The sequence below is a fragment of the Bombina bombina genome, chromosome 3, assembly GCF_027579735.1.
Source record: "Bombina bombina isolate aBomBom1 chromosome 3, aBomBom1.pri, whole genome shotgun sequence".
NCBI lineage: Eukaryota > Metazoa > Chordata > Amphibia > Anura > Bombinatoridae > Bombina > Bombina bombina.
Genome location: NC_069501.1, coordinates 143,173,040 through 143,200,544, shown reverse-complemented (window position 1 = coordinate 143,200,544; position 27,505 = coordinate 143,173,040). Strand labels below are relative to the sequence as shown.

General features: G+C 35.9%; 1 protein-coding gene across 1 annotated transcript in view; it reads left to right on the top strand.

Moving 5' to 3' along the window:
• NCAM2 (neural cell adhesion molecule 2) overlaps positions 1–27,505 on the top strand; it is a 609,436-nt gene that overhangs the window by 485,044 nt on the left and 96,887 nt on the right. The window contains 1 exon segment of the mRNA XM_053706007.1: positions 12,523–12,700. Coding sequence (XP_053561982.1) covers positions 12,523–12,700 — 178 coding nt within the window.

Here is a 27,505-nt window from a genome sequence, read left to right as displayed (position 1 = left end):
TTAATGCAAAATAAAAAATATGGAGGATTAGGACTACCTAATTTAAAATACTATAACTGGGCATGTTTGTGCAATGTGGCGGTGGACTGGATAACGGAGAAAAATTTAGTGTCCCCCCTACAAATTGAAACAGAATTGATGGCTTTGACGTCTCCAGTTGGGCTTTTAGACATGATAGAAAGAGATATTCCAAAGCTAATAAGAGCTAGAAGAACAATCTTCAATATAATTAGGGCTTGGAATAAACTGCTCAGAGAATTACAGATTGATTATCAGGGGTCTGAATATCTACCAATATGGGGTAACCCTGTATTTGAGGCTAGTTTATTTACTAAAATCTTTAAACAATGGAAAATGAAGGGGCTAAGGTATATCAGACAACTAGAAGATCACAATTTGAGGACAATTAAAACTTTTAAAAATTTAAAACAAGAATTCTGGCAGACAAAGAGTTCTATGCTTATCTACAGATTAGGCAATACTATTTTGTGATACAAGAGAAGTATGGGAATAATTGGGCGTATGGCGCAGTGGATCAGGGAATTAAACTTTAGAGTGCTGGGTGGACTTCAATTGCTATTTGGTATGATATGGTAATGGAAAAAAGGGGAAGAAAATCTTGGGCATATATATAGGAAATGAAGACAGGAATTTTCTGACATAACAGAAGAAGGAATTAAGCAATCTTTCAATCTAATGCAGAAATATGCTAAGTCACGGGCTATGAAAGAGTCTCATATGCGTGTTTTCAATCAATTGTATATATCCCCGGACAAGATAGCTAAATGATACCCTGAGGAAATAACATACTGTCCCAGGTGTTCGTTTGGTAGTGCAGATTTTATGCACTGCGTATGGGTATGTCCCAAGGTTAAGAAACTTTGGGCAAAAAATAATTTTTGGCTTTATAGATTTTTAGATAAGCCCACAAATATAGTTTTTTATATGATAACTCCCAATCAGGAGAAAATATTTAGGTCTAGATTTGGAGTTTGGCGTTAGCCGTGAAAACCAGCGTTAGAGGCTCCTAACGCTGGTTTTAGGCTACCGCCGGTATTTGGAGTCAGTCAGGAAAGGGTCTAACGCTCACTTTTCAGCCGCAACTTTTCCATACCGCAGATCCCCTTACGTCAATTGCGTATCCTATCTTTTCAATGGGATCTTCCTAACTCCGGTATTTAAAGTCGTGTCTGAAGTGAGCGTTAGAATTCTAACGACAAAACTCCAGCCGCAGAAAAAAGTCAGTAGTTAAGAGCTTTCTGGGCTAACGCTGGTTCATAAAGCTCTTAACTACTGTGCTCTAAAGTACACTAACACCCATAAACTACCTATGTACCCCTAAACCGAGGTCCCCCCACATCGCCGCCACTCGATTAAATTTTTTTAACCCCTAATCTGCCGACCGCCACCTACTTTATACTTATGTACCCCTAATCTGCTGCCCCTAACACCGCCGACCCCTATATTATATTTATTACCCCCTAACCTGCCCCCCACAACGTCGCCGCCAGCTACCTACAATAATTAACCCCTAATCTGCCGATCGCCACCTACGTTACACTTATGTACCCCTAATCTGCTGCCCCTAACACCGCCGACCCCTATATTATATTTATTAACCCCTAATCTGCCCCCCTCAACGTCGCCTCCACCTGCCTATACTTATTAACCCCTAATCTGCCGACCGGACCGCACCGCTATTATAATAAAGTTATTAACCCCTAATCCGCCTCACTAACCCTATATTAAATAGTATTAACCCCTAATCTGCCCTCCCTAACATCGCCGACACCTTACTTCAAACATTAACCCCTAATCTGCCGACTGGAGCTCAACGCTATTCTAATAAATGTATTAACCCCTAAAGCTAAGTCTAACCCTAACACTAACACCCCCCTAAATTAAATATAATTTAACTCTAACGAAATTAATTAACTCTTATTAAATAAATTATTCCTATTTAAAGCTAAATACTTACCTGTAAAATAAACCCTAATATAGCTACAATATAAATTATAATTATATTATAGCTATTTTAGGATTTATATTTATCTTACAGGTAACTTTGTATTTATTTTAACCAGGTACAATAGCTATTAAATAGTTAAGAACTATTTAATAGCTAAAATAGTTAAAATAATTACAAAATGACCTGTAAAATAAATCCTAACCTAAGTTACAATTAAACCTAACACTAGACTATCAATAAATAAATTAAATACAATACCTACAATTATCTACAATTAAACCTAACACTACACTATCAATAAATTAATTAAATACAATATCTACAAATAAATACAATGAAATAAACTAACTAAAGTACAAAAAATAAAAAAGAACTAAGTTACAAAAAATAAAAAAATATTTACAAACATTAGAAAAATATTACAACAATTTTAAACTAATTACACCTACTCCAAGCCCCCTAATAAAATAACAAAGCCCCCCAAAATAAAAAAAATGCCCTACCCTATTCTAAATTACAAAAGTTCAAAGCTCTTTTACCTTACCAGCCCTGAACAGGGCCCTTTGCGGGGCATGCCCCAAGAAATTCAGCTCTTTTGCCTGTAAAAAAATACGTACAATATCCACCCCCAACATTACAACCCACCACCCACATACCCCTAATCTAACCCAAACCCCCCTTAAATAAACCTAACACTAAGCCCCTGAAGATCTTCCTACCTTGTCTTCACCTCACCGGGTATCACACCGATCCGTCCTGGCTCCAATATCTTCATCCAACCCAAGCGGGGGCTAGACATCCACTGAAGAAGTCCAGAAGAGGGTCCAAAGTCTTCATCCTATCCGGGAAGAAGAGTAGATCCGGACCGGCAACCATCTTCTTCCAAGCGGCATCTTCTATCTTCATCCGATGAGGACCGGCTCCATCTTGAAGACCTCCACTGGGGACCCATCTTCTTCCAACAACGACTTCCCGACGAATGACGGTTCCTTTAAGGGACGTCATCCAATATGGCGTCCCTCGCATTCCGATTGGCTGATAGGATTCTATCAGCCAATCGGAATTAAGGTAGGAAAATTCTGATTGGCTGATGGAATCAGCCAATCAGAACCAAGTTCAATCCGATTGGCTGATCCGATCAGCCAATCAGATTGAGCTTGCATTCTATTGGCTGATCGGAACAGCCAATAGAATGCGAGCTCAATCTGATTGGCTGATTGAATCAGCCAATCGGATTGAACTTGATTCTGATTGGCTGATTCCATCAGCCAATCAGAATTTTCCTACCTTAATTCCGATTGGCTGATAGAATCCTATCAGCCAATCGGAATTCGAGGGAAGCCATCTTGGAGTAACCGTCATTCGTCGGGAAGTCGTCGCCGGAAGAAGATGAGTCCGCGGTGGAGGTCTTCAAGATGGAGCCGGTCCTCATCGGATGAAGAGAGAAGATGCCGCTTGGAAGAAGATGGTTGCCAGTCCGGATCTACTCTTCTTCCCGGATAGGATGAAGACTTTGGACCCTCTTCTGGACTTCTTCAGTGGATGTCTAGCCCCCGCTTGGGTTGGATGAAGATATCAGAGCCAGGACGGATCGGTGTGATACCCGGTGAGGTGAAGACAAGGTAGGAAGATCTTCAGGGGCTTAGTGTTATTTTATTTAAGGGGGGTTTGGGTTAGATTAGGGGTATGTGGGTGGTGGGTTGTAATGTTGGGGGGGTATTGTATGTGTTTTTTTACAGGCAAAAGAGCTGAATTTCTTGGGGCATGCCCCGCAAAGGGCCCTGTTCAGGGCTGGCAAGGTAAAAGAGCTTTGAACTTTTGTAATTTAGAATAGGGTAGGGCATTTTTTTATTTTGGGGGGCTTTGTTATTTTATTAGGGTCTTAGAGTAGGTGTAATTAGTTTAACATTGTTGTAATATTTTTCTAATGTTTGTAAATATTTTTTTATTTTTTGTAACTTAGTTCTTTTTTATTTTTTGTACTTTAGTTAGTTTATTTAATTGTATTTATTTGTAGATATTGTATTTAATTCATGTATTGATAGTGTAGTGTTAGGTTTAATTGTAGGTAATTGTAGGTATTGTATTTAATTTATTTATTGATAGTCTAGTGTTAGGTTTAATTGTAACTTAGGTTAGGATTTATTTTACAGGTAATTTTGTAATTATTTTAACTATTTTAGCTATTAAATAGTTCTTAACTATTTAATTTCTATTGTACCTGGTTAAAATAAATACAAAGTTACCTGTAAAATAAATATTAATCCTAAAATAGCTATAATATAATTATAATTTATATTGTAGCTATATTAGGATTTATTTTACAGGTAAGTATTTAGCTTTAAATAGGATTATTTTATTTAATAATAGTTAATTAATTTTGTTAGATTTAAATTATATTTAAGTTAGTGGGTGTTAGTGTTAGGGTTAGACTTAGCTTTAGGGGTTAATACATTTATTAGAATAGCGTTGAGCTCCAGTCGGCAGATTAGGGGTTAATGTTTGAAGTTAGGTGTCGGCGATGTTAGGGAGGGCAGATTAGGGGTTAATACTATTTATTATAGGGTTAGTGAGGCGGATTAGGGGTTAATAACTTTATTATAATAGCGGTGCGGTCCGGTCGGCAGATTAGGGGTTAATAAGTGTAGGCAGGTGGAGGCGACGTTGTGGGGGGCAGATTAGGGGTTAATAAATATAATATAGGGGTCGGCGATGTTAGGGCAGCAGATTAGGGGTACATAGGGATAATGTAAGTAGCGGCGGTTTACGGAGCGGCAGATTAGGGGTTAATAATAATATGCAGGGGTCAGCGATAGTGGGGGCGGCAGATTAGGGGTTAGTAAGTGTAAGGTTAGGGGTGTTTAGACTCGGGGTACATGTTAGGGTGTTAGGTGCAGACGTAGAAAGTGTTTCCCTATAGCAAACAATGGGGCTGCGTTAGGAGCTGAACGCGGCCTTTTTGCATGTGTTAGGTTTTTTTTCAGCTCAAACAGCCCCATTGTTTTCTATGGGGGGTATCGTGCACGAGCACGTTTTTTAAGCTGGCCGCTTCCGTAAGCAACTCTGGTATCGAGAGTTGCAGTGGCGTTAAATATGCCTGTACGCTCCCTTTTTGGAGCCTAACGCAGCCATTCTGTGGACTCTCAATACCAGAGTTATTTTAAAGGTGCGGCCAGAAAAAAGCCAGCGTTAGCTATGCGGGTCGTTACCGACAAAACTCTAAATCTAATACGGTAATATTGATTGGGAGGAATATTATTTTTAGTTCATGGAAATCGAAAGGTAGCCCAAGTCTAAGTAGCTTTATTAAAAAGACCTTTATGCAGATGAGTCTAGAACAGCATGAGCCAAATCAAGGATCGGAACTTTTTGTAAAGAGTTTTTTTCAAGAAATGGATAAAGATTATACTATCCCTTACAAAAGATAGTCAAAAACAAATAACAGCCACTAAAAATCTGATTATTTTTGTATGTCAGTCTTGACAGGAGATTTTCCTGAGTTCTGGCTAGACTTAATCTATGTGGGTTTGTCATGGAGAAGTTTTACCCTATTTTGGAGGAAGGTTCCTTTTTGGGAGGCGGGGTCTGCTGTGTTTTCCCCACCTGGGTTGTTCTTCCCTTTTTTTTTCTCCTTCCTTTTTAGAGAGTACTAATATCAAGATGCTAGATTAGTCTATTTGCTTAAATAACAAGGATTATAAGAGGCCATTTCTAATCATTATCTCCTTTATGCTGTTTTATCTTAGTAACTGGGTTTATGAGTGATTTCAATCGATTTCAGGGGATTATATATTAGAGAATATAAAGAAGAAAAAAAAACGAGGTACCTGCTATATCTGTGTATAAAGTTTACTTTTGTGCTAAATTAATAGTTCATGTTAAGTTATGATGGTGATAGTCATAAGGTTATTCTATTTGTGGGAACTGCAATTTATAATGTAATTTGTGTTTTGCAGAATATTTGCAAATGAATGTGTATTTTTAATCGATATTGTATATCTCAAATACCTCAATAAAACATAAATTTAAAAAAAAAAGAAATAGGAAGTGGGGGTGGGCAGAGGTTTTGGTTTTGAAGAAAGAGAAGAGATAAAAGTGAGATATATAAGATATATGTGAGTTTGAGTGTGTATATGATTTTTAATAAAACATATATAGACCTAAAGGATTAGATATAAGGTATTTTTTATTGAAACTAATTATATCAACTAAATATCTTCTGTAAGATTAATATTTCCTTTCACATAAAACACTCCTAGATCATAACTGTCACCTTGGACTTTGGGTGCCAAGCAAAAAAAAAATAAAAAAAATGTTTTTTATCTTTTTATAATAAAGTCCTCAATTTGGTGTGTCCAGTTAATGTGCTGTCATGTACATAATCCAAAATTAGACATACAAGAAAAACATGAGGTATATACAAATGGTTGTTAATCTGTATCCTTTGTTGGACAGATAAGACATATTGCAACACTTTCATTGCAAAACCTCTATTTTTAAAAGCACTGCTTGAGATCATTTGTCACATAACCCATGGTAAGTTGAACAAGATTGTATACATCCTGCTTCACAAATTGGACTCTCACCTACCACTGAGTGTTAGGATATCCCATTGGTTAATCCTTGATACATTCTAAGATCAAACAGGTTTCAGGCAGAGTCACACTATTGAAAAATAACCAAGGAAGCCATCGGAGGATATATCAAGCAAAAGTTTCCTGTGTTCAGTAAAGCTTAACGCCAACATAAGACAGAAGAGCAAAGTTCATCATAGCATTTATAAAGGTGCATTGAGTCATTTGTGTGGTTAATAAGCAAGTTGTGAACTCTCTGCATTTCTTGATGGCGAGGCAAATGCTTTTCAAAGGATTGCAAGTTTTGTGTTGGACATCATTTAAATGTTGTGCATAGGAGTATATTATGGAATAAGCATTTGGAACTGTTAAGTTTTTTATTTTGAACTTTGATCTATGTTGCATCTTGCAGTGTCAACAAGGGGGTTGAACAAAGGTGATCAAAGGGATGTTTGAAAAAAATGTATGCAGTTCCTAATGTATTTACTGAACTTTCTTATTCTCTCACCTGCCTAGAAATGTCTGACAGGCAAGGTTTTTTTTCCTAAAAAGTTTTTTTTTTTCTATTTGTAGCATTCCAATAGATGAGAAGAAATACTGTAGTTTAAGAAACCTGTGTCATGTACAGTATGTAATATAACAATTAGGTTACATTAAAGGGACAGTCTGCTCCAGAATTTGTATTATTTAAAAAGATAGATTATTCCTATATTACCCATTCCACAGTTTTGCATAATGAACACTGTTACATTAATACACCTTTTATCTTTGTGATTATCTTGTATCTAAGCCTCAGCAGACTGCCGCCTTATTTCAGTTCTTTTGAAAGGCATGTATTTTAGCTGATTCCTAGGTAACTCAACGGCAGTGAGCACAATGTTATCTATATGACACACATGGACTAGCGCTGTCTATATGTGAAAAACTGTAAAAAGATAAGAGGGCTTAGAAATTAGCATATGAGCCTACTTAGTTTTAGTTTACAACAAAGAAAACCAAGAGAACAAAGCAAATTTGATGATAAAAGTAAATTGGAAAGTTGTTTAAAATGTCATGCCCTATCTGAATCATAAAAGTATATTTTTTTTCTAGACTGTTCCTTTAACATTAGTTAAGCATATTTAAACAAATTAGTAACATGCTTTTTTCCTGGCTATTTACAAAAGTTCCCACAGTCATCTAAATAAAATCTACACAGCCACTGGGAAAGTATAACATGGTAGCTAATGTATTCTGCCTTAAAGACCATTGTGTGATATGTTTAATGGCATGTTTTATACTTGACCAATAATATCACTTCATCATTTTACATTATTTTATAATTCATATTTTAGATTTCAAAGCTCTTTATTGCAACCATAAATTAACATGCTGATGATTATTCTCATGTACAAGTTTCATAATTTAAAAGTTTGATTCACATTATAGCCGAGATTACATATGCAGCATAAGTTTCAGTGCAACTGCTGAAGCCCTCGTCACCCATAACTTCTATGCTGCACTGTATATGCGACTGCACGATTCGACCAAAAAATTGGAGACATCGGGTTTTGCGCCCGACGCCGCTTATGTAATCTCGCCCTATATTTTAAACTTTTTTTTAAATAAACCACTAAGCAGTTTTGAATATAAAGACATGAACTAAACGTGCAAAAACATTAAAACACTAAAAAGAGGCAGAATGTTTGAAACATGCCAAAATGGTTTAATGGTAGAGGGTGTTGAATGAGATAAATTCAAACATCTTTTAAAAACCCACGTGAAAAATATGTTCTTATGAACTAGAATATCACTTATGAGTTGTTTATTTTGCTTTTTTTTGTAATACTAGAATGATCTTGCTAAAAACACTCTATGGACCTTTATGCATGGATCTTCTAATGAGCTGGAATACATCCCATATGAGATTAAAGAGTGTTTTTTTTAAAAAAAGTGTTCATAATTAATACGGATACATTTGAGTAGTATCTATTTTTTATCAAGATATAAACATATATTAGGTTTTATATATTTAATTAAATTAAGCAAGATGATGCAGTACTATGTCAGAATAAACTATTACTTGCATGATTTATCAAGCGTTTTTTTCTCCAAAGGGACCTAAAATGCTATAGTTCATGATCTCTTATATAAACTGATAAGCAGATTAATAATTCTTATGATTATTACCTAACTTATTGATGTTCAATGTATGGACATAAAAAGAAAAGAAAAAAAATTACATCTGCACTATTAGGTTTTAAACAGAAATAAAACTTTTGCAAAATTAATCACAATAAAGTTTCAAATATACAAAAATAAATTTGATATAATGAAAAAAAGTCTGTTATTTAAATGCAATAAGCCTAATATTGTTTATTTAGACTTATATCCAGAATAAACAAAAAGACATTATAGTGTAGCACTGTTAGGAGATGAAAATATGGTAGACCACTAAGTACTCACTTTAGGCTAAGCCTAAATTAAAGTGGCATTATACCCATATGCAAAATCAAAGAAAGTGATGCAGCATAACTGTAAATAGATGATTATTTTTACTTCAAAATTTCTTCAGCTCACAATAGTAAGTGCTCTGTGAAGTTATACTTCAGCTGCTGTCCGCTGTATTTTAAAAAAATGCCAGTCAGCTTCAGCAGTGCTGATGTCACACTTTGTTTTAATACGTTGCTTTAATATGAGCTCACTGAAATCTTTCGAGATTTCATAGTGAACTTTCTTAGACTGAGGAGGGAAATATCATGACTGTGCCTGGATGAACCAGATTCAACTTCCCTTGAAAGTCCCGGGACAAGCATTCTGATTGGCTGCTTAAAATACCTTTACAATGGGATGTGACTACTAAGAAAATTTTGAGGTACATTATCTTCCTTTTTTTACATATATATGTTCAGGTGGTATTTTCTAGTCCGCTTTTTACAACTATGCTGCATCACCTTTAACCCCTTAACGACCGTGACATACCCTGGGATTGTCTGTCTATAACAGCACAGGTCTTGCCTCTGGTGGCGAGACTGCGCTATTGAAAATGACACCCCCATAGAAAGACCAGTGACGTACAGGATATGTTACTGGTCATTAAGGGGTTAACTCAGCTTTGAATTAACGTGCCTTATATGCTTTCAGGCTGTAGTTCTCCACTAGGTATAAAGGAATTTGAGCAAAATAAAACACATAATGCTAACAACATAAAAATGTGTATAAATAAGCACTTTAAATTATTCAGGGGATTATTCTACTCAAGTTTTCCAGAGCTTATTAATTATATATCTTACAAATCTTAAAATATATAATTCAATATAATGTCACTCAGGTTAGGAGTCTTATACACAGGAAATGTTTTCCTTATCAAGGATGGCAGTGCATTAAATCAGTGTTCAGTGTAAATGTGGGGTTTTTGCTATGCACACTGTTCTAAGCTTCACCTCTTCCCTGAAAAATCAGAAAACAAGACACCCTTTCAACATATTCAGTTCCATAACGATAATAGTTTATTCCCTATATTGTATGTTTCCTATATTTGCATCACAATACATAAAAAAGGATACAATATATATATATATATATATATATATATATATATATATATATATATATATAAAATATGCAATTTATGACAAAGGTATTTATAAGAGTATATCCAGAACATATTTATGTTTTAAAGCCTAAAAATAATTTTATATATATATTTATATATACAAGAGAACTGGAGAATATTATTTATTTTATTACTAATTCTAAAACTAATAAAAATCTAATTCAAAATTCTGAATTGTTAGATCCTCAATAGAAAATGACATAATTTGAACTCTGTATTCAAGCCATTAGGTATTAGTGATTTCAGGACAAAAATCCTATACATGCTAATTTGATTTTACACCCCCTCTTCAATATGGCAACACTTTCCTAATGGGCATGAAATTCAAATCCTTCAAATTCCTATTATGTACCCTTCAAAAATGAAGGGAATAATTATGTTTTTCAAATACTTTTTTAATTTTTTTTAAATATTATCAATTTGTTCACTCTGTCCTTCATAAGATGTGTAGTATGTCCTACATAAAAAAGACAGAAAGTGAAATATTAATATGGTATCTCACAGCGCTCACACAGTGTTCCTACTAGCTCCTGGGTAAAAAATTGTACCTAGCTAGCCCTTAGATATAAATGATATTATGTTAGAAGACCTAGGAGCGCCTAACAAAGGCAGAGGAAGTAAATTTAACTGATAAAGCTAAATATAAACTCTGTTGGATAGGAAATAGGAAATAAATAAGGAGAAGATCGTTCTGTGACGTCTCAAATAACTCTATTAGCTTAACTAAGGTAAATGCAAATTTAATACAAATTTAATACAAATTTAAAAAGACAGATTTTGTTAAAATCATGGATCCATGGTAAAATGTATTCACAATTACATAAAACAATATTGCATGATTTATAGGATAAAATAATGCGATAAAAATGATAGCATACAATATTAGCTGAAAGTAGATACTGTTAGGAAATTATATTCCCTAAAAAAATGTGAAATGTTCAAAAAACAGTGAAAAAAGTAAATCCCTAAAGGAAAAACGATGTGACAGTGGTAAAAAAAAGTGGTCACAAGAGTGATCAGGTAAAAGTTCAAAAAACAAAGAACAAAAAACAAAAATGAAAAAATATGAAAAAATAGGTGAATGGTGATAAAGTTAGTGAGAAAACAATAATAGTAGTTCCAATATGAAAGCTGTGTATCTGTTAATAAATCCTCCTTAAATGTGTCCTCAAAAAAAGTCAATACAGGTGTTTATGTGGTAGGTGAGGGGATGTCCTGTAAGCCCTGGGTTCAATCCCTTAATCCAACCTGTAAAAGAAATCTGAAATAGTGCAATAATGCTAACAAATAGATGAATAATTAAGAAAAGTGCTCACCAATTTCTGCCAACGCGTTTCGGCCCTTACTTGGGCCTTTTTCAAGACTCAAGAGTCTTGAAAAAGGCCCAAGTAAGGGCCGAAACGCGTTGGCAGAAATTGGTGAGCACTTTTCTTAATTATTCGTCTATCTGTCTATTTGTTAGCATTATTGCACTATTTCAGATTTCTTTTACAGGTTGGATTAAGGGATTGAACCCAGGGCTTACCGGACATCCCCTCACCTACCACATAAACACCTGTATTGACTTTTTTTGAGGACACATTTAAGGAGGATTTATTAACAGATACACAACTTTCATATTGGAACTACTATTATTGTTTTCTCACTAACTTTATCACCATTCACTTATTTTTTCATATTTTTTCATTTTTGTTTTTTTTTCTTTGTTTTTTGAACTTTTGCCTGATCACTCTTGTGACCACTTTTTTTTACCACTGTCACATCGTTTTTCCTTTAGGGATTTACTTTTTTCACTGTTTTTTGAACATTTCACATTTTTTTAGGGAATATAATTTCCTAACAGTATCTACTTTCAGCTAATATTGTATGCTATCATTTTTATCGCATTATTTTATCCTATAAATCATGCGATATTGTTTTATGTAATTGTGAATACATTGTACCATGGATCCATGATTTTAACAAAATCTGTCTTTTTAAATTTGTATTAAATTTGTATTAAATTTGCATTTACCTTAGTTAAGTTATTGAGTTATTTGAGACGTCACAGAACGATCTTCTACTTATTTATTTCCTATTTCCTATCCAACAGAGTTTATATTTAGCTTTATCAGTTAAATTTACTTCCTCGGCCTTTGTTAGGCGCTCCTAGGTCTTCTAACATTACTACATAAAAAAGACCACCTGTGTAATGTAATTTATAAATAACCTGATGCACGCAAACACCCTAGGCAAACTACTTATCACTTGTGTGTCTATTAGTGTTCCACTCAAAAACTGGCTCAAAATGTTGCAAACATATGTTGCCATCTATATATAATAATATTGAAATTTAAAGATGTGTTTTATTACTAATGAATACAAATATTTTTTATACTTCACAGAAAGACAAGGAAGATCAGTGGCTAGAAAAAAAGGTTCTTGGCAATAAAGATTCCATAATTTTAGACCATTTACAATGGAATGTGGGCTATGAAGTTCGAATTATAGCTTCAAACAGACTTGGGCATTCCGAGCCAACAACATATGAATTCACAATGCCACCAAAGCCCAATATAGCAGGTAAGTTACCTAAGTGTGTATTTTTAATTCTAGATAATATTGTTTAATTTTTAACTATTGTGTACTCTTCATTTATAGGACCCTATGTACTAAGGGGTGTGCATAAAAGGTTCTCAACTTGAAAACCTGTCTGCACAGCTTCGTTTTGAATGGCCAGCAGTACCTGTATGTCTGCTGACAAGATGTGAAGAAAAAGATTTAAGGTTAATGAGCACTCTTTCCTAGTCTAAGTAGTAAGTAATTAAAAAATAACTTTTAATAATATAATATAAAAATGAGGATACAGCCTCTATATAGTAAATGTGACCCCACCAACCAAAACTATAATAAAGTTAAAACAATTAATTAAAGGGCCATTGTAAGTAAATATTTTCTATGCTTGTTACTAACTACCCCAAATACGCTTTTTATCAATAGCATTTCATTAACATATCTCTACCGTATATCAGAAATCTTGTCTGAAAATTTAATTTTTTTCCAAACCCACTCCATGGGTATGCTTTGCTCTGTACCAATCCATTTACAATGACATCACAAACAGGGGGCATAGTGTAGAAACTACTTCTGACAGATCACATGTGTTCCCTTATACGGATCTATATGCGTACTATGTAATTCTTATAAGACTATATTACGCTGGTGAAACGAAAAGACCCGGATTAGCAGTACCATGTGTACTTCTGAGTATTACACTTCCCACTCATAACACTCATAACACATCCAGCATCCTCTAATTTATCTGTGAGAATACATGGCTAATATGAAGGCATGGGTGATGTATATTATGATGACATATTTTACTGGGAGATGATGAACAACTTGCATCCTGGTTACCAGAAAAACCCTCAACCTTAATGACCGTCTCACTACAAGCCACTTCAACAGAAATGCCAAAAAACCACCACTATATATGGGTTCTGTTCCATGTGGAAAACTGTAAGGTGTTTCAACACATGATCAAGAAAGAGTTTATGATTGATCAATTTCATAAAAAAATAGAGGATTAGCACATATATTAACTGCCAAAGCACTAATGTGATTTATTGCATTTCATGCTCATGTGAACATTTCTATGTTGAAATGACCACTAGAAAATTGGGCAAACGCATAAAGTAACATCTAAGATATATATCCGCAATGCCCGCAGAGACTTGAAGAATGGCAAACAAATTATAATGTGGCTAGGCATTTCCTCTCTAACCATGGAGGCACAGAAACCTTTAAATGTTGGGGATTGGAGCAAGTGAAACTAGGTATTAGAAGTGGTGGGTGCGAGCAAACTTTGCACCAAAAGGAGACCAATTGGATATTTAGATTAAATTCAATCATGCCTCATGGAATGAATGAAGCTAATAATGTCTGGGCTTTTCTGTAATTATGTGTACATCTCCTTGTTAATATTTGATCTATCCTGAGTGGATGGGAAATAGCTATATCATGATAAGCATTATATAACCAGTGACATGACATTTTTTCTTTATGGAATAAACCTCCCATTGTGTGAGTTTTTTGGTGTGTTTGACACATTTGCATATCTCTTAGCACCATGTTTTGTTAATGGTGTATGTGGGGGGTATAGAAAACTATGTATTAAATTAACCTATTCCTTGAAAATGAACTATATAATATCAACGAATTATTCCCGTGCCCTATACCTTAGTCAAAATATGACAATATGGGGGATATCACTATTCCTGAAACCTGAATTCTATTCCAGATAAATTTCTATTCTGATTTATTATTCAACTTGCACACCTATTAATTTATGAACAGTGTAGTTGAGACCTGATATAATTGCTATAGGGTCTTCTACACACATGCCATTTTAAAATAAGGATGTACATTGACCACATTGTCATTATCATGAATGCTATACACTGATCCAATCCTAAGGCCACCCCCAATTGACACCATAATTTAAGCTAATATATACATTAGCTTAGTCTGTCAGATGCGAATTGGTAGGAACTGTATAAGGGCTAATGTTGGACTGACATAAAAAGCGTTTACCACAGTAGACAATGTCCTTCTGATTTGTCTTAACACTATATTGGGATTATCAATGCATGCTTAGGTAGTATGTAATCGCAATTGCAACGTAATCCTAACAAGACTGTCATTCACATAATAAGAGCTGTTTAACATACAAGGTCTGTTTGACTGTTGTTTACTTGATACGCCCCCTTTGTGATGTTAGTTCACTCCATTCTATTGCGACGATTGCCCAAACAATGGGTAATAAAGTTAAACCAGAATTTACAATGCATTCCCATCCCCATCATAATATACATAACACATGCCTTCATGTTAGCCGTGTATTCTCACGGATAAATTAGAGGATGCTGGATGTGTTATGAGTGGGGAGTGTAATACTCAGAAGTACACATGGCACTGCTAATCCGGGTCTTTTCATTTCACCAGCGTAATATAGTGTGATAAGAATTACGTAGTACGCATATGAGGGAACACGTGTTATCTGTCAGAAGTTGTTTATACACTACGCCACCTGTTTGTGATGTCATAATCTGCCCACCAATCGTGATACAGAGAATCTTCACACGCCCACATCACAGCCACACACAGTGTAGATAGGCTGCATGAGGGGCTGTTTCTGATGAAGCACCATGATTGGTGGATGACAGGTAGTTTACCTGTATTTAAAAGGGTGGCATTTGGGGCTTCTGCTTGTTACTATTCACATTGAAAAAGGCCACTGCTTGGGCCGAAACTAGTTTGTGTATTTTTTAGTGATATTGCATGTTTTTTTCACCCCTGACACCTGATGCTGACGTCTGCAGCTAACGGCCAGGAAACGGGGGTGAATGCATGCATTTTTTTAATTAATTTTTTTCACTTTATTATAGTTTTGGTTGGTGGGGTCCCATTTACTATATAGAGACTGTATCCTCATTTGTATATCATATTATTAAAAGTTATTTTTTAATTACTTACTACTTAGACTAGGAAAGAGTGTTAATTAACCCTAAATCTTTTTCTTTACTTATTTTGTTTAATTTTCTATTTTTAGGGGTAGCACCGGACTGTTACGACTATCTCAGTCTTTTTTCCAGGGTCACAGGGTCCTAGTGCCAGTATCATTCTTTTATCATTGTTGATGACAAGATGTCTCATTGCACACTTGCTTTAGAGAAGGGCCTGTCAATCACCCTGAGCAAGTGTGTTCTGGGTGATTTAAATACGCCATCTCAGAGGTGGCAGAGAGTGTAAGAAGCAGCAGTCACCAGGTAATTGCAAGCCAACCCCTCAAAGGTTCAAAAGCATCTTATGCTGCTTATGAACATTGACCTCATAGACTGTGGATGTAGATTTAGAGTCCTTGCAATACAGGGTCATTGTTACAACTGCTGCTTCCTAATCTTTTAAGCTGGCAGATTTAAAACTTCCAGGATGGTTGACATACTAATTGGTTATGCAAGAGCAAAGGATGGGAGAGTATGGTTCTGCAATCTCTTTATTTTGCATCCCTCCCTGCGAATATGGGCTGACAGGTTCCCTACCTGAGAACATTGCCCCCCCCCCCCCAGGCATTAATGTGCCGATATTATTTAGATTATTTTAAATTTAATACTTTGCAAAACATTAAAATTGAGTTTCTTGATTTAGCAATTGCATCTACAATTCTTTTAAACTGGGGGAATAGTGTGTCACCTTCTCAGTGACAATTAATTGTTAAAATATATATATATAAAATATATATATTTTATATACAAAAAGTATATCAATATAAACTTTATTGATTATTGTCAAACCCTGTGAGTGCCCTCCCTTCTTGCCAATCCGTGTATCTGAAACTTTGAGGACTGCACCCAGTTTTTTTGCTGAGTACAAAGAGTGGAGTGCTGCGCTACCGGCCATTGGACATTATATATATATATATATATATATATATATATATATATATATATATATATATATATATATATATATGCACACCCTTTTTGTAAATGGATAGTGCCTCTAGTCCTATTAAACTGGTTAATTATGTTCAAGCCTGTCCTCGGGAGGTTTGATTGTCAGTTCATGGACCCATTAAAGGGCAAATGTTTTACAAAAGAAAGAGCGTATATTACTGGTACATACTAACATAATAATTGTCCATTTTTATTCATCCTACTTCTTGGAACTAGAAAAAAAACGTAAAAAAAATTAGGTTCACAACTTTACTTCACATATATTCTGCTTGCTGGTTGCTTGTTAGAGACAAATACCTCCTAGCACCTTTCAGTTTTCTTCTCTGTCCTATTCTCTTCAATTATTCATGTTTTTTTGTGTGGTAGACATCACATATTCAGCATACTTTACTGTGGCAAAAGTTCTTTCAAGTGTCTCTACTGGAACAAAGTAAACAAATGTTCAAAAGCCACTATCTTCCAACTTTATACAACGTTTGACAAATTAAGGGTGAAAAACTGTGGACACATCTATGTAACGTGTTTCCTACACGTATTCCGATATAATTACAGAACTGGAAGACTGAGTGCATGGTTACATACAATTTGCCAAATGGAACTGAAAACTTTAAATGACTATTTTTTTGTGAGCCCTATGCATGCATCTCCTTCACATATAGCAGGAGCATCCCTTTGAAGGACACACAGTTCATAAAATAAAAATGCATTTAAAGAATTCCACCAGGGGCTTTATAGTACTGGCAAGATTTCTTAGAGAATCTTGCAAGCCCAGAGACCTTTAGATAATTAGACTGTGTTTGAATAGTGCTAAAGACCTGTTGCGTCCCCTATTTATTTAAGTTACATATTTTACAAAAGGCCCCAATTACTAAGCTGCAGATTCAGCTTTATACCCTAGCATTTCAGGCTAGTGCAAGTCTCAAGGGTAGCAGAGTTAAATCATCCTGTTCTGGTGGGATCAGACAAGCCCTGCTCTCTCGCTAGTGGTTAAATGAGAGCAGGGAAGCAGCTGCACAAGCAACGACTCACTGCAAATGGTGGGAAGACAGGTTCCCAGGAGTGAACATTGTCCTCCTTGTATTTGATAAATGGAGCACCTAAACTTAAAGGAACACTAAACTCAAATAGTAACCAGCATGATTACAAATCATATACTGTATAAGAATAATGTTTTCATTAAAAACTGCAGCTTTATTTTGTTAAATGAGTATATTGTTGTTTTATGTTTATTATTTTTACTAATTTCCCTCTTTCTAAAAACAAAAGAACCCCTATTAACCAATCACAAAGTAATATTCAGATTTGTTTGCATATGTGCAGACTTGGTTAGCCAGCACTTTTATTTTCCCTTAAGGTGGTTTAGCACCAAATCAACTTAATTACTATTGCAAAAGAATGATTTGCCTATCACGATTAGTTAATCAAAACTGATAATCCACCTTTTAAAAGCATGTGACACCATAGAAGTTTATAAACAAAACTTCTCATAAATTGCCTTAAAGTATTAACCCAAGCCCTGGGAGAAAGTTAAACAAGCACACTTTTTAGATGTATTTTACAACAAATAGCTGCAAAATAAATAATTAAAGTATATTGCAATAATGTTTCACTTGCAATAATGAAACGTTTTTTTGCGTTGTTGAAATGTCAAGTTTAATGGTATTAGCTCAATTATTTTGTAATATCATGTCCTTCTTAGATTGCTAATAAACTGATTTTGGTAAACGTGGCTTTAAAGCATAGTAGCGTTGTGTTTACAGTTAATTATTTAGTGTTAAACCTCACTTTACATTAAAATCAAAGTACCATCTGAATATAAAAAGGAATTAATAACAGACAGATATTAATTTAATCATACTTTAACTGTGTAAAAGAGATGTTTAACTGACATTTCTTTATATATAGTACAAAGACGCAGAGAAAAAGAATGCCTCTGAGTTAAGGAGAAAACAAAACAAAATGTAAGGTCACACACGCACGGGTGAAAAAACATATAATAGTAACAGCCTACTCCGCATCAGTAGGTAAACGGCAGTTCTAGAATAGCCAGACTTTCTCTCTTCTCATGGTTCTCTCTACCTTCAATACAAGCGTTGAACGAAAAAAATATTTTGCACACATTGTTCACTCACTGGTGACTTTCCAAGAATATTCAACTACATGCTTCAAATATACCTTAATGCGGACATCTAGTTCTGACCTACTACCCATGTTAATACAACTTAATATTGCAATTATTTATAATTGTGCTGTTTTTTACCATTTTGGTACTTAAGTATTTGATAATAATTAAAAAGTTATATTTATAAGGACACTTTATTTACAAGTAAAACTTATATTCATAGGTTAGTTCATGATATTAAGTTGTTTAAGCAGTTATGGACAGAATTGCTGTTCTGTAGATAATTTCAAGCCTAACCCATTTGAGTGCTGTAAAGAAAGCAGAGTCATTTCAGAGATACGTGAGAATGGGGAGGTGTTTCAGGCTACACAAGTATACTTCCATGTATATCTAAATAATCAATATCTAAATATTATATTTGTATCTAAATATTTTTTTACAAAGTTGACCAAGATAAATCTTGCATTGACAAATTTCTTGAGGCAGTCACTGTACCTCAATTAGAGCCAGATGAACAGGACTTGCTTACTGTCTCCATTTGCCAGTCTGAAGTAGTTTTGGCTATTGCTCCTTTACATAACAATAAACACCCAGGTACTGATGGTTTAACTGCAGAGCTTTACATATATATATAGTAAAGTCTAATTCTTATTTTTCTTTCCTATGGCATGGAGAGTCCACAACGTCATTCCAATCACTAGTGGGATATTCAACTCCTGGCCAGCAGGAGGGGGCAAAGAACACCCCAGCAAAGCTGTTAACTGTAACTTCTTCACAGTCATTCTCTTTGCCTCTGTCAAAGGAGGATGTGCAAAGATGGTGTCTGAAGATATTTAATCCTTCAATGGGTACTTTTCCCTGCAAGCAAGGAGTGGGGCTCTGCTGTGTCAATCTCTTTAGTAAGAGTAATGGTGGCTTTTAGCAGTTAGAAAGCGGCAAGGTGGTCTTTGCTTTATTTCTAACATTTATGCTACCCCTTATATTGGGTTGGTTACTCTGTTTTTTATTTTTACTTTCAGGTCCCTGTCAGCGGCTGGATGAGGCTGACAGACCTGCAGCTGCTGCAACTGCTCTACAGCAGAAGACCCTGGAAGTCCTTTATTATATATTTTTTTCCACACTAAAGGGTGACAGGACAGACAATCAGAGACTGGGTGGGACCCTCAGAAAGGGTTTGTATTTTAATGAAGTAATCTCCTCAAAGTTTGGAAGGTTTTGTGGCAGAGCAGATCCCTGGAATAATCCAGTGGAAGAAAAATGAGGCTGCCTCTACAGCCTTTTGAAGGGTCAAGTCCATAAAGGCCCAGGCTTATATTGTATGGAGACCGTGTGTATATTTACACTAGGGATTTTCCTCATGCTCCTTTCCATACCAGGAGTTAATTCACTAGGATATAGGGAATAATATGCCTCTTTACAATCAGGGGTTCCCTATTGACAATGGAGTTAATTAATACGTTTTTCAGGCTCAGACTAAATGTGTTCTAAACTATATACACAATAATTAATGTAGGTATGATTTTTTTTGTATATTTGCACTCAGATACAATGATCTACAACCTTTTTTTTGCGCCTTTTACACAATTGCGCTCTTCTCCTCAGTTAATGGCAGTTATCGAATTTAGTAGCGCCTAAATAATTTAGCTGTATGGTTGACATTGTGGTATCCTAGCTGGTCACACTGAGCTAATTCTTAAGGTACGCAGTTTTAATTGGAAATACCCGGCATCGGTTAGAGCCGTGTGCGCAGCATCTTCAAGAGAGGCTGTTATCTTTCCCCCGCATTTATGTTAATGACATCAACAATTAGCGGTGCAGGGTTGTTTATTTTGTATGGGATCAAGCACGATTGTTTCTTCTCTATTCCAGTTTATATTAAAATTGAGCCAGGCTCTCTCTGGGGAATGATCCCTTTACTATAGGTATGACTAGTGGTGTGATGCTCTGATATATCTTCTAGAGTCTATGCATAGTTATGTTAAGACTATTTGGGGATGTTATGTTTGTATGGCGTCAGTGTGTCACACTTTTGTATAGTGCTTTAGCCGTTATTAGTTTTAGAGGACTTACAGATCCTTAACCTCTTCCTTATTGGATTCATGACTTGAGAGCCTTCCCTCAACATATTTCCCTATTGGACCCTTTTTTCTTGTGCTATTTAAGTGTGTGCAATGACAGTCCATTATTTCCTTGTTATAGGATTTTTTTCAGGGAATTCTTTATATATAAGGGTGCAAACACAGTCTATATTAAGTTATTCTGTGTACTCTGAGGTCTGTAGCTTGTCTGCTTGATTGCACCTAGTTTCTGTCCATTCTTATAGTGGACTTGCTAGTATACATTATGTGTATTTTTTCTGCCTGATATTCAGGATTTTCAAATTATTTGGTGCCACCTAGTGGCGTTTAAGGGTCTTTTTAATACACTTGTCATATTTTCAAACTGAGGTGTGAAACATTACTCCTTAAAGTTTTTTTTTTTTAATCTGTACAGTATTATATGTATCTCAGCTTGGTGTTAACCTTCTGGTTAGGACAACTGTCTATTAACCTCAGGTTCAATCCCTGTATATCAGATTTTTTAATTATCTCATAAAATGTGTGTTCAGATTTCACACTAGGCACATGCTCTAGTTAGAGGATTCTGTGGAGTTTCTTTATTCTCGGGGGGGGAGGTTGCCGCTATTTTGTGGCTATTCCACGGAGAGAAAAAAAATCATTTTTTAAAGACCCTGGATTGATCTACGTGGCAGATCAGTGAGTTATGTCCTGGGGTCCAGTGTTTTGGACCTTATGTTGATGGGACTTCCACTCTATATTCCTGTTTTTCTTCCCAGGAGCATGACTGGAGAATTAAAGGGCAATTTTGTTATACTTTCTGGGTGCTCTCAGGACTCTAAATTGTTTGTCTCTCATACAGATTTGTTATGTATTTGGAGACATGATTTTAGTTCTGTTTATGTCTGGGGCATTTTCTATGGTCATAGGATTTTACAGTATACATAATATTTTTTTTATCACTAATATCTTATTTTATGTCCCTAGTTTGGACATTGTGGCTCAGTATTAATCTCTCTCTCATATTGAGGTGATTTATGTTTTTCTTTATGTAGGTTTGGCCAATTGTATCATATTCCTTCTTTTTGGTGCATTTAGGTCACTAACACTTAATTGATGTTCATCTTGGAATCATTATTATCTAATTTCTCCTAGGGGGGAATTTCTAATAGTGTTTGAGACATCAAGGTATTGTCTTAACTATATCATATCTCTTACACAGTGATCTCAGGATACTAGGAGATTCTTCGGTATCCTTTTTTTTTATTTATAAAAGGTTCCTTATATTTTTCTTCTCATGTTGAGGAGATTATCTTTTGATACGGTGCCATCTTAGATAGTTCTAGGTTGAAATCATCTTCTGTTTAGTGATCTTAGGACTACAATATGGTCAGATCAGGGAATAGATCAGGGAATAGCAGTGATGCCATACCTAGACAATTTTGGTTCAGGCACCATCTTTTCAGTTAGCAAGATCTCAATCTGAGATGTTGTTTTCTATTCTTCATTTTCACGGGTGGAAAGTGAATCTGGATTAAATGTTTCCTAGTGCCAGACACAAAGGTGTGTTTTTTGGAACAATTATAGATTCTATATCCATGAATATTTTCCTGACAGATTTCAGAAAATCCAGTCTTCTGAATTCTTGCCTTTCTCTCCAGGCTTCTGTTCGACCATCCATGGCTCAATGCATGGAGGTGATTGTGTCATGTTAGCTTCAATGGATATCATTACTTTTGCTCGATTCCATCTGAGACTTCTGCAGTTATACATGCTCAGACAATGTAACGGAGACAACTCAGATCTCTTACAGTGGATAGATGTGGATCCCCTGACAAGAGACTCTCTTTCGTGGTGGATTTCACATTTTTAAAGTTTTTGAATAATTTGTATGTTTTATACTTATACCAACTAAATAGTGCCTGCTCCTTCGTGTGCCTTGTCTTGATTTCACAGGACCATCTGTCTTTGGGCACATGCTTTCTGAGACCTTCCTGGGTGATTGTGACCACGGACGCTAACCTGTTCAGCTGGGGAGCAGTTTGGGGCTCATTAAGAGCTATGGGCCTGTGGACTCAAGATGAGTCTTCTCTTCCCATATACATCTTAGAGTTAAAAGCAATCTTCAATGCCTTGACGACGTGGCCTCTATTATCTTTAGTTCGGTTTATCAGATTCCAGTTTGGACTACATCTCCTCAGCGGCTTACTTCAACCACCAAGGAGGAACTCAGAGTTCCTTGGCTATGAAGGAGATAACTCGCATTTTGTAGTGGGCGGAAGCTCATGATTGTCTCTTATCTGCTATCCACATTCCAGGGGTGATCATCTGGGAGGCAAATTTTCTGAGCAGACAGATCTTTCATCCCGAGGAGTGGGCTCTCCATCCGGAGGTGTTCTCAAAGATAACCTTCAGGTGGGGGGTTCCAGAGTTTGATCTGATGGCGTTTCTTCAAAACGCCAAGCTTCCAAAGTACTGTTCAAGGTCAAGAGATCCTTAGGCCATTCTGATAGATGCTCTGGCGGTTCCTTGGATCTTCTCTCTGGCATTCCTGTTTCCTCTGTTTGCTCTCCTTCCACGAGTCATTACTTGTATCAAATCTGGTGAAGATGTCTTCTCTTTCATCTTGGATGTTACCTCTGAGGAAGGACCTTCTACCTCAGGGTCCATTCCTACATCCAAACCTGGATTCTCTGAAGATGATTGCTTGGAAAATAAATGCCTAGTTCTGTCTAGATGGGATTTTTCTGAAGCGGTTATTGAGGCTATGCTTCAGGCTTGTAAACCTGTTACTCACAGGATTTACCATAAGGTATGGTGTAAATACCTTTTGGTGAGAGTCTAAGGATTTCTCCTAGAGCCAGGTGAGGATTCCCCGGATTTTATCTTTTCTTCAGGATGGCCTGGGAAAGGTTTGTCAGTCAGTACTCTGAAGGGTCAGATTTCTGCACTGTCTATTCTTGTAATATCTCTTTAAGTAAGAACCTCCCATCAACTGCTCACCCCTATTTAAAGCTCACCTTTCCACTTACAAATTGCCTGTTAATTGAAGTGTATGTCAAGCACACTTCTCTATCCTGCTTATACTCGCAGGTTATTTTCCTTTTCAGGTCAAAGCAAGAAGTTGTTATCTCAACTTTAACTCCTGTTTCTCTTCTATCTGGACTACAATCAAGACAAGTTGTTTATCTTATTTCTACAGAAGTCTATCTTACAAATTATCAGTTTGAACTCTCTGTTTGTTTGTCTCCTCGCTTCAGCGATAACCGGAAGTAAGTCACGCTCACACGCCGCGGTCTCACTAACCGCTCGAGTCTCTTCCAGGTAAGACGCTCTCTCCTGTTTTTCCTACAGCATCGGTTTGAATCGGATTAAGGTAAATTGCACCCTGACTGTATTTTATGCATACGAACTGTGCCAACAATTTACCGCATAAAACTGCTCTCATCTTCACAGATGTATGTTGAACTGAATCACCAATTATTTCAAGCTGACTGAAAGTTAAGTGTAATACCGCTTAAAGGATATTGTAAATATAACTTTTATTTTGGTGTGTGAGTGTGTGAAGATGAATGGATGAACGGAGACTCAGAGGATAATATCTAACATACAATTTATCTAACTGAAGTAAAATTCGCTATCTAAACTATAGCTCTTTATATATATATATATGATCACGCTACAATACCTCTTTAGTTCAGAAAAGGCATATTACTCAGAACATGCTATCAAGTTTCTGATAATATCAACTAATTTTTGAACAATAAGCTCACCGTATTTGATCTGTTTTACACAGAAATAGTATCAGAGACAATATACAAAAGAGCAACAAACACAACTCTTTACAAAAGTAACAAGTGTGTTACAGAATTAACAGGCCTCAAACTCTGCTAAGTAACAGTTCCACCATGGATGCACAAGAGGTTCAAAATGAAATTACCAACATTAACAAAAAATTAGACTACCTCGCCCATGGTTTAACTGAAGTACAAACAGAGAACACTGCATTAAAAGCATTGATTAAAGAATGTTTAACCCCTAAAGAGCTGGAGTTACCTGAGCCTCAGATTCAGCCTCCAACTCCATTTTCTGGAAAACGTGCTACTTTCAGAGATTTTAGAAATGCTTGTAACTTACTTTACTCTCTCAAACCCATAACCTATCATACCGAGAGAATAAAAGTCTGTACCACCATATCTTACTTAGTGGGTGAACCCAGGACCTGGGCCAACAGATTATTTGAGGCAAATGATCCTATAATGAATTCCTTACAGGAATTTTTTTCTGCCATGTCCACCTTATATGAGGACGCTGATACTCAGATTAATGCAGAATCCAAATTACGTGCCTTAAGACAAGGGAAGAGGACCATTGAGGAATACATAACGGACTTCCAGATGTGGGCCTCAGATTCCCAGTGGAATCAGATAAGCCTCAGAAACCAATTTAGGTTAGGCTTATCTGAAGGATTAAAAGATGAATTATCACGTCTAGAAATGCCTGAGACTTTATCAGGGCTCACTAAATTATGTATTACTTTGGACAGACGTCTAAGGGAGAGAAAGGCAGAAAGAATGGCGAGTGACAGTGTTCCAAGACGATCATATCCTGCACAAACCTCACAAGAAAAATCCCTCACTAACCCTGTACCTATGGAGATCGGGACTATTAGGGGACCACTTACCCCAGAAGAAAAAATAAGGAGAAGATTATCTAACCTCTGCCTGTACTGCGCACACAAAGAACATTCCGTTAGTACTTGTCCTTTATTATCCAAACAAAAGGGTAAGATACATCACATAAAACAGTTACATAAATCTATTAAGACACAACAGTTAACTGTACCTCTCTCCTTACAGTGGGACCAACACCATCTACAGACTGAAGGATTACTTGACTCTGGGGCGACGGGTGTATATATTAATACTGATTTTGTTGTTCAAAATAAAATTCCCACAGTGTGCAAAGCAAACCCAGTTTTTGTAAAATTAATTGATGGAACCTTAGTAAAACAGGGACCAATCACTCACCATACCATACCACTCTTAATAAGTACTAACGGGGGACATACGGAATATTTATCTTTTGATATATTACCTATAGCTAACCATTCAATTATATTAGGGTATACTTGGTTGAAGACACATAACCCTGAAATAGATTGGAGTCAAGACACTGTACTCCTTACTTCTAGTTATTGTAAAACCACATGTTACCCTCACTGTAACATAGCTACAATGGAACAGAGTGTACCATTGGTTTATCAGGATCTGGGAGATGTATTCGATTTAAGGGAAGCAGAAAATTTGCCTCCCCATAGGACATTTGATTGTCCAATAGATATTATACCAGACTCACAGATACCACATGGGAAAATATTCCCAATGAATCAAAAAGAATTACAAGATCTACGAACGTATTTAGACGAAAACCTCAGAAAGGGATTCATATCTCACTCTACTTCACCAGCAGCTGCTGGGATGTTTTTCGTTAAAAACAAAGATGGAACATTACGCCCCATTATTGATTATCGAGCTTTAAACAAAATAACGATAAAAAATCGGTACCCTTTACCTTTAATTCCTGAATTACTGGAAAGACTAACTGGTGCCACGATTTTTACGAAACTCGACTTAAAAGGGACTTACAATTTAATCCGTATAAAAAAGGGTGATGAATGGAAGACCGCATTTCGCACCAGATACGGTTTATACCAGTATAACGTTATGCCGTTTGGATTATGCAATGCTCCAGCAACATTTCAGCATTTCATAAATGAAATTTTCCATGACCTCACTGATGTCTGTGTAATCATCTATCTGGATGATATCCTAATTTACTCAAAGAATTTAAAAGACCATGAAAAACATGTTCGGTGGGTCTTGACAAGGTTGAGACAAAACAAACTCTACGCTAAATTAGAAAAATGTATTTTCCATGTGTCTGAAATTAAATTCTTAGGTTATATTCTAAAGCCCAATAAGATTGAAATGGATCCACAGAAGATCCAAGCAATTATCAATTGGCCCAGACCCACAACTCTACGCACACTCCAGAAATTTCTGGGGTTTGCAAATTTTTATAGGAAATTTATCAAAGATTTCTCTTCAGTGGTAAAACCACTCACTCAATTAACTAGTAATAAACGGAAATTTCTTTGGAACAATGAGACTCAAGAAGCTTTTATTAAGCTAAAAGACCTTTTCACTACCGCGCCTGTCTTAGCTCTACCGGACTATAACCAAACATTTATTCTAGAAGTGGATGCATCTAATTCAGGGATCGGTGCTGTATTGTCACAGCAAAACATCTTAACAAAACAGATCCATCCTATCGCTTACTACTCTAAGACTTTCCTACCTGCAGAAAGAAATTATAGTGTCGGTGATAAGGAATTATTAGCGATAAAATGTGCTCTAGAACATTGGAGACACTTATTAGAAGGAACCAAAGAACCATTTTTGGTATATACTGATCATAAAAATTTACAATATCTGAAAACTAATAAGACCCTCTCATCTCGTCAGGTTCGATGGGCTTTATTTATGGACCGATTCAACTTTCAGATAACCTACCGGCCTGGAACAGCCAATGCCAAAGCAGACGCTTTGTCACGACAATACGAAAATAACTTAACAGCAATTGAACCAACACCAGTAATACCAGAAGAAAAATTCTTAGGATCACTCACAAA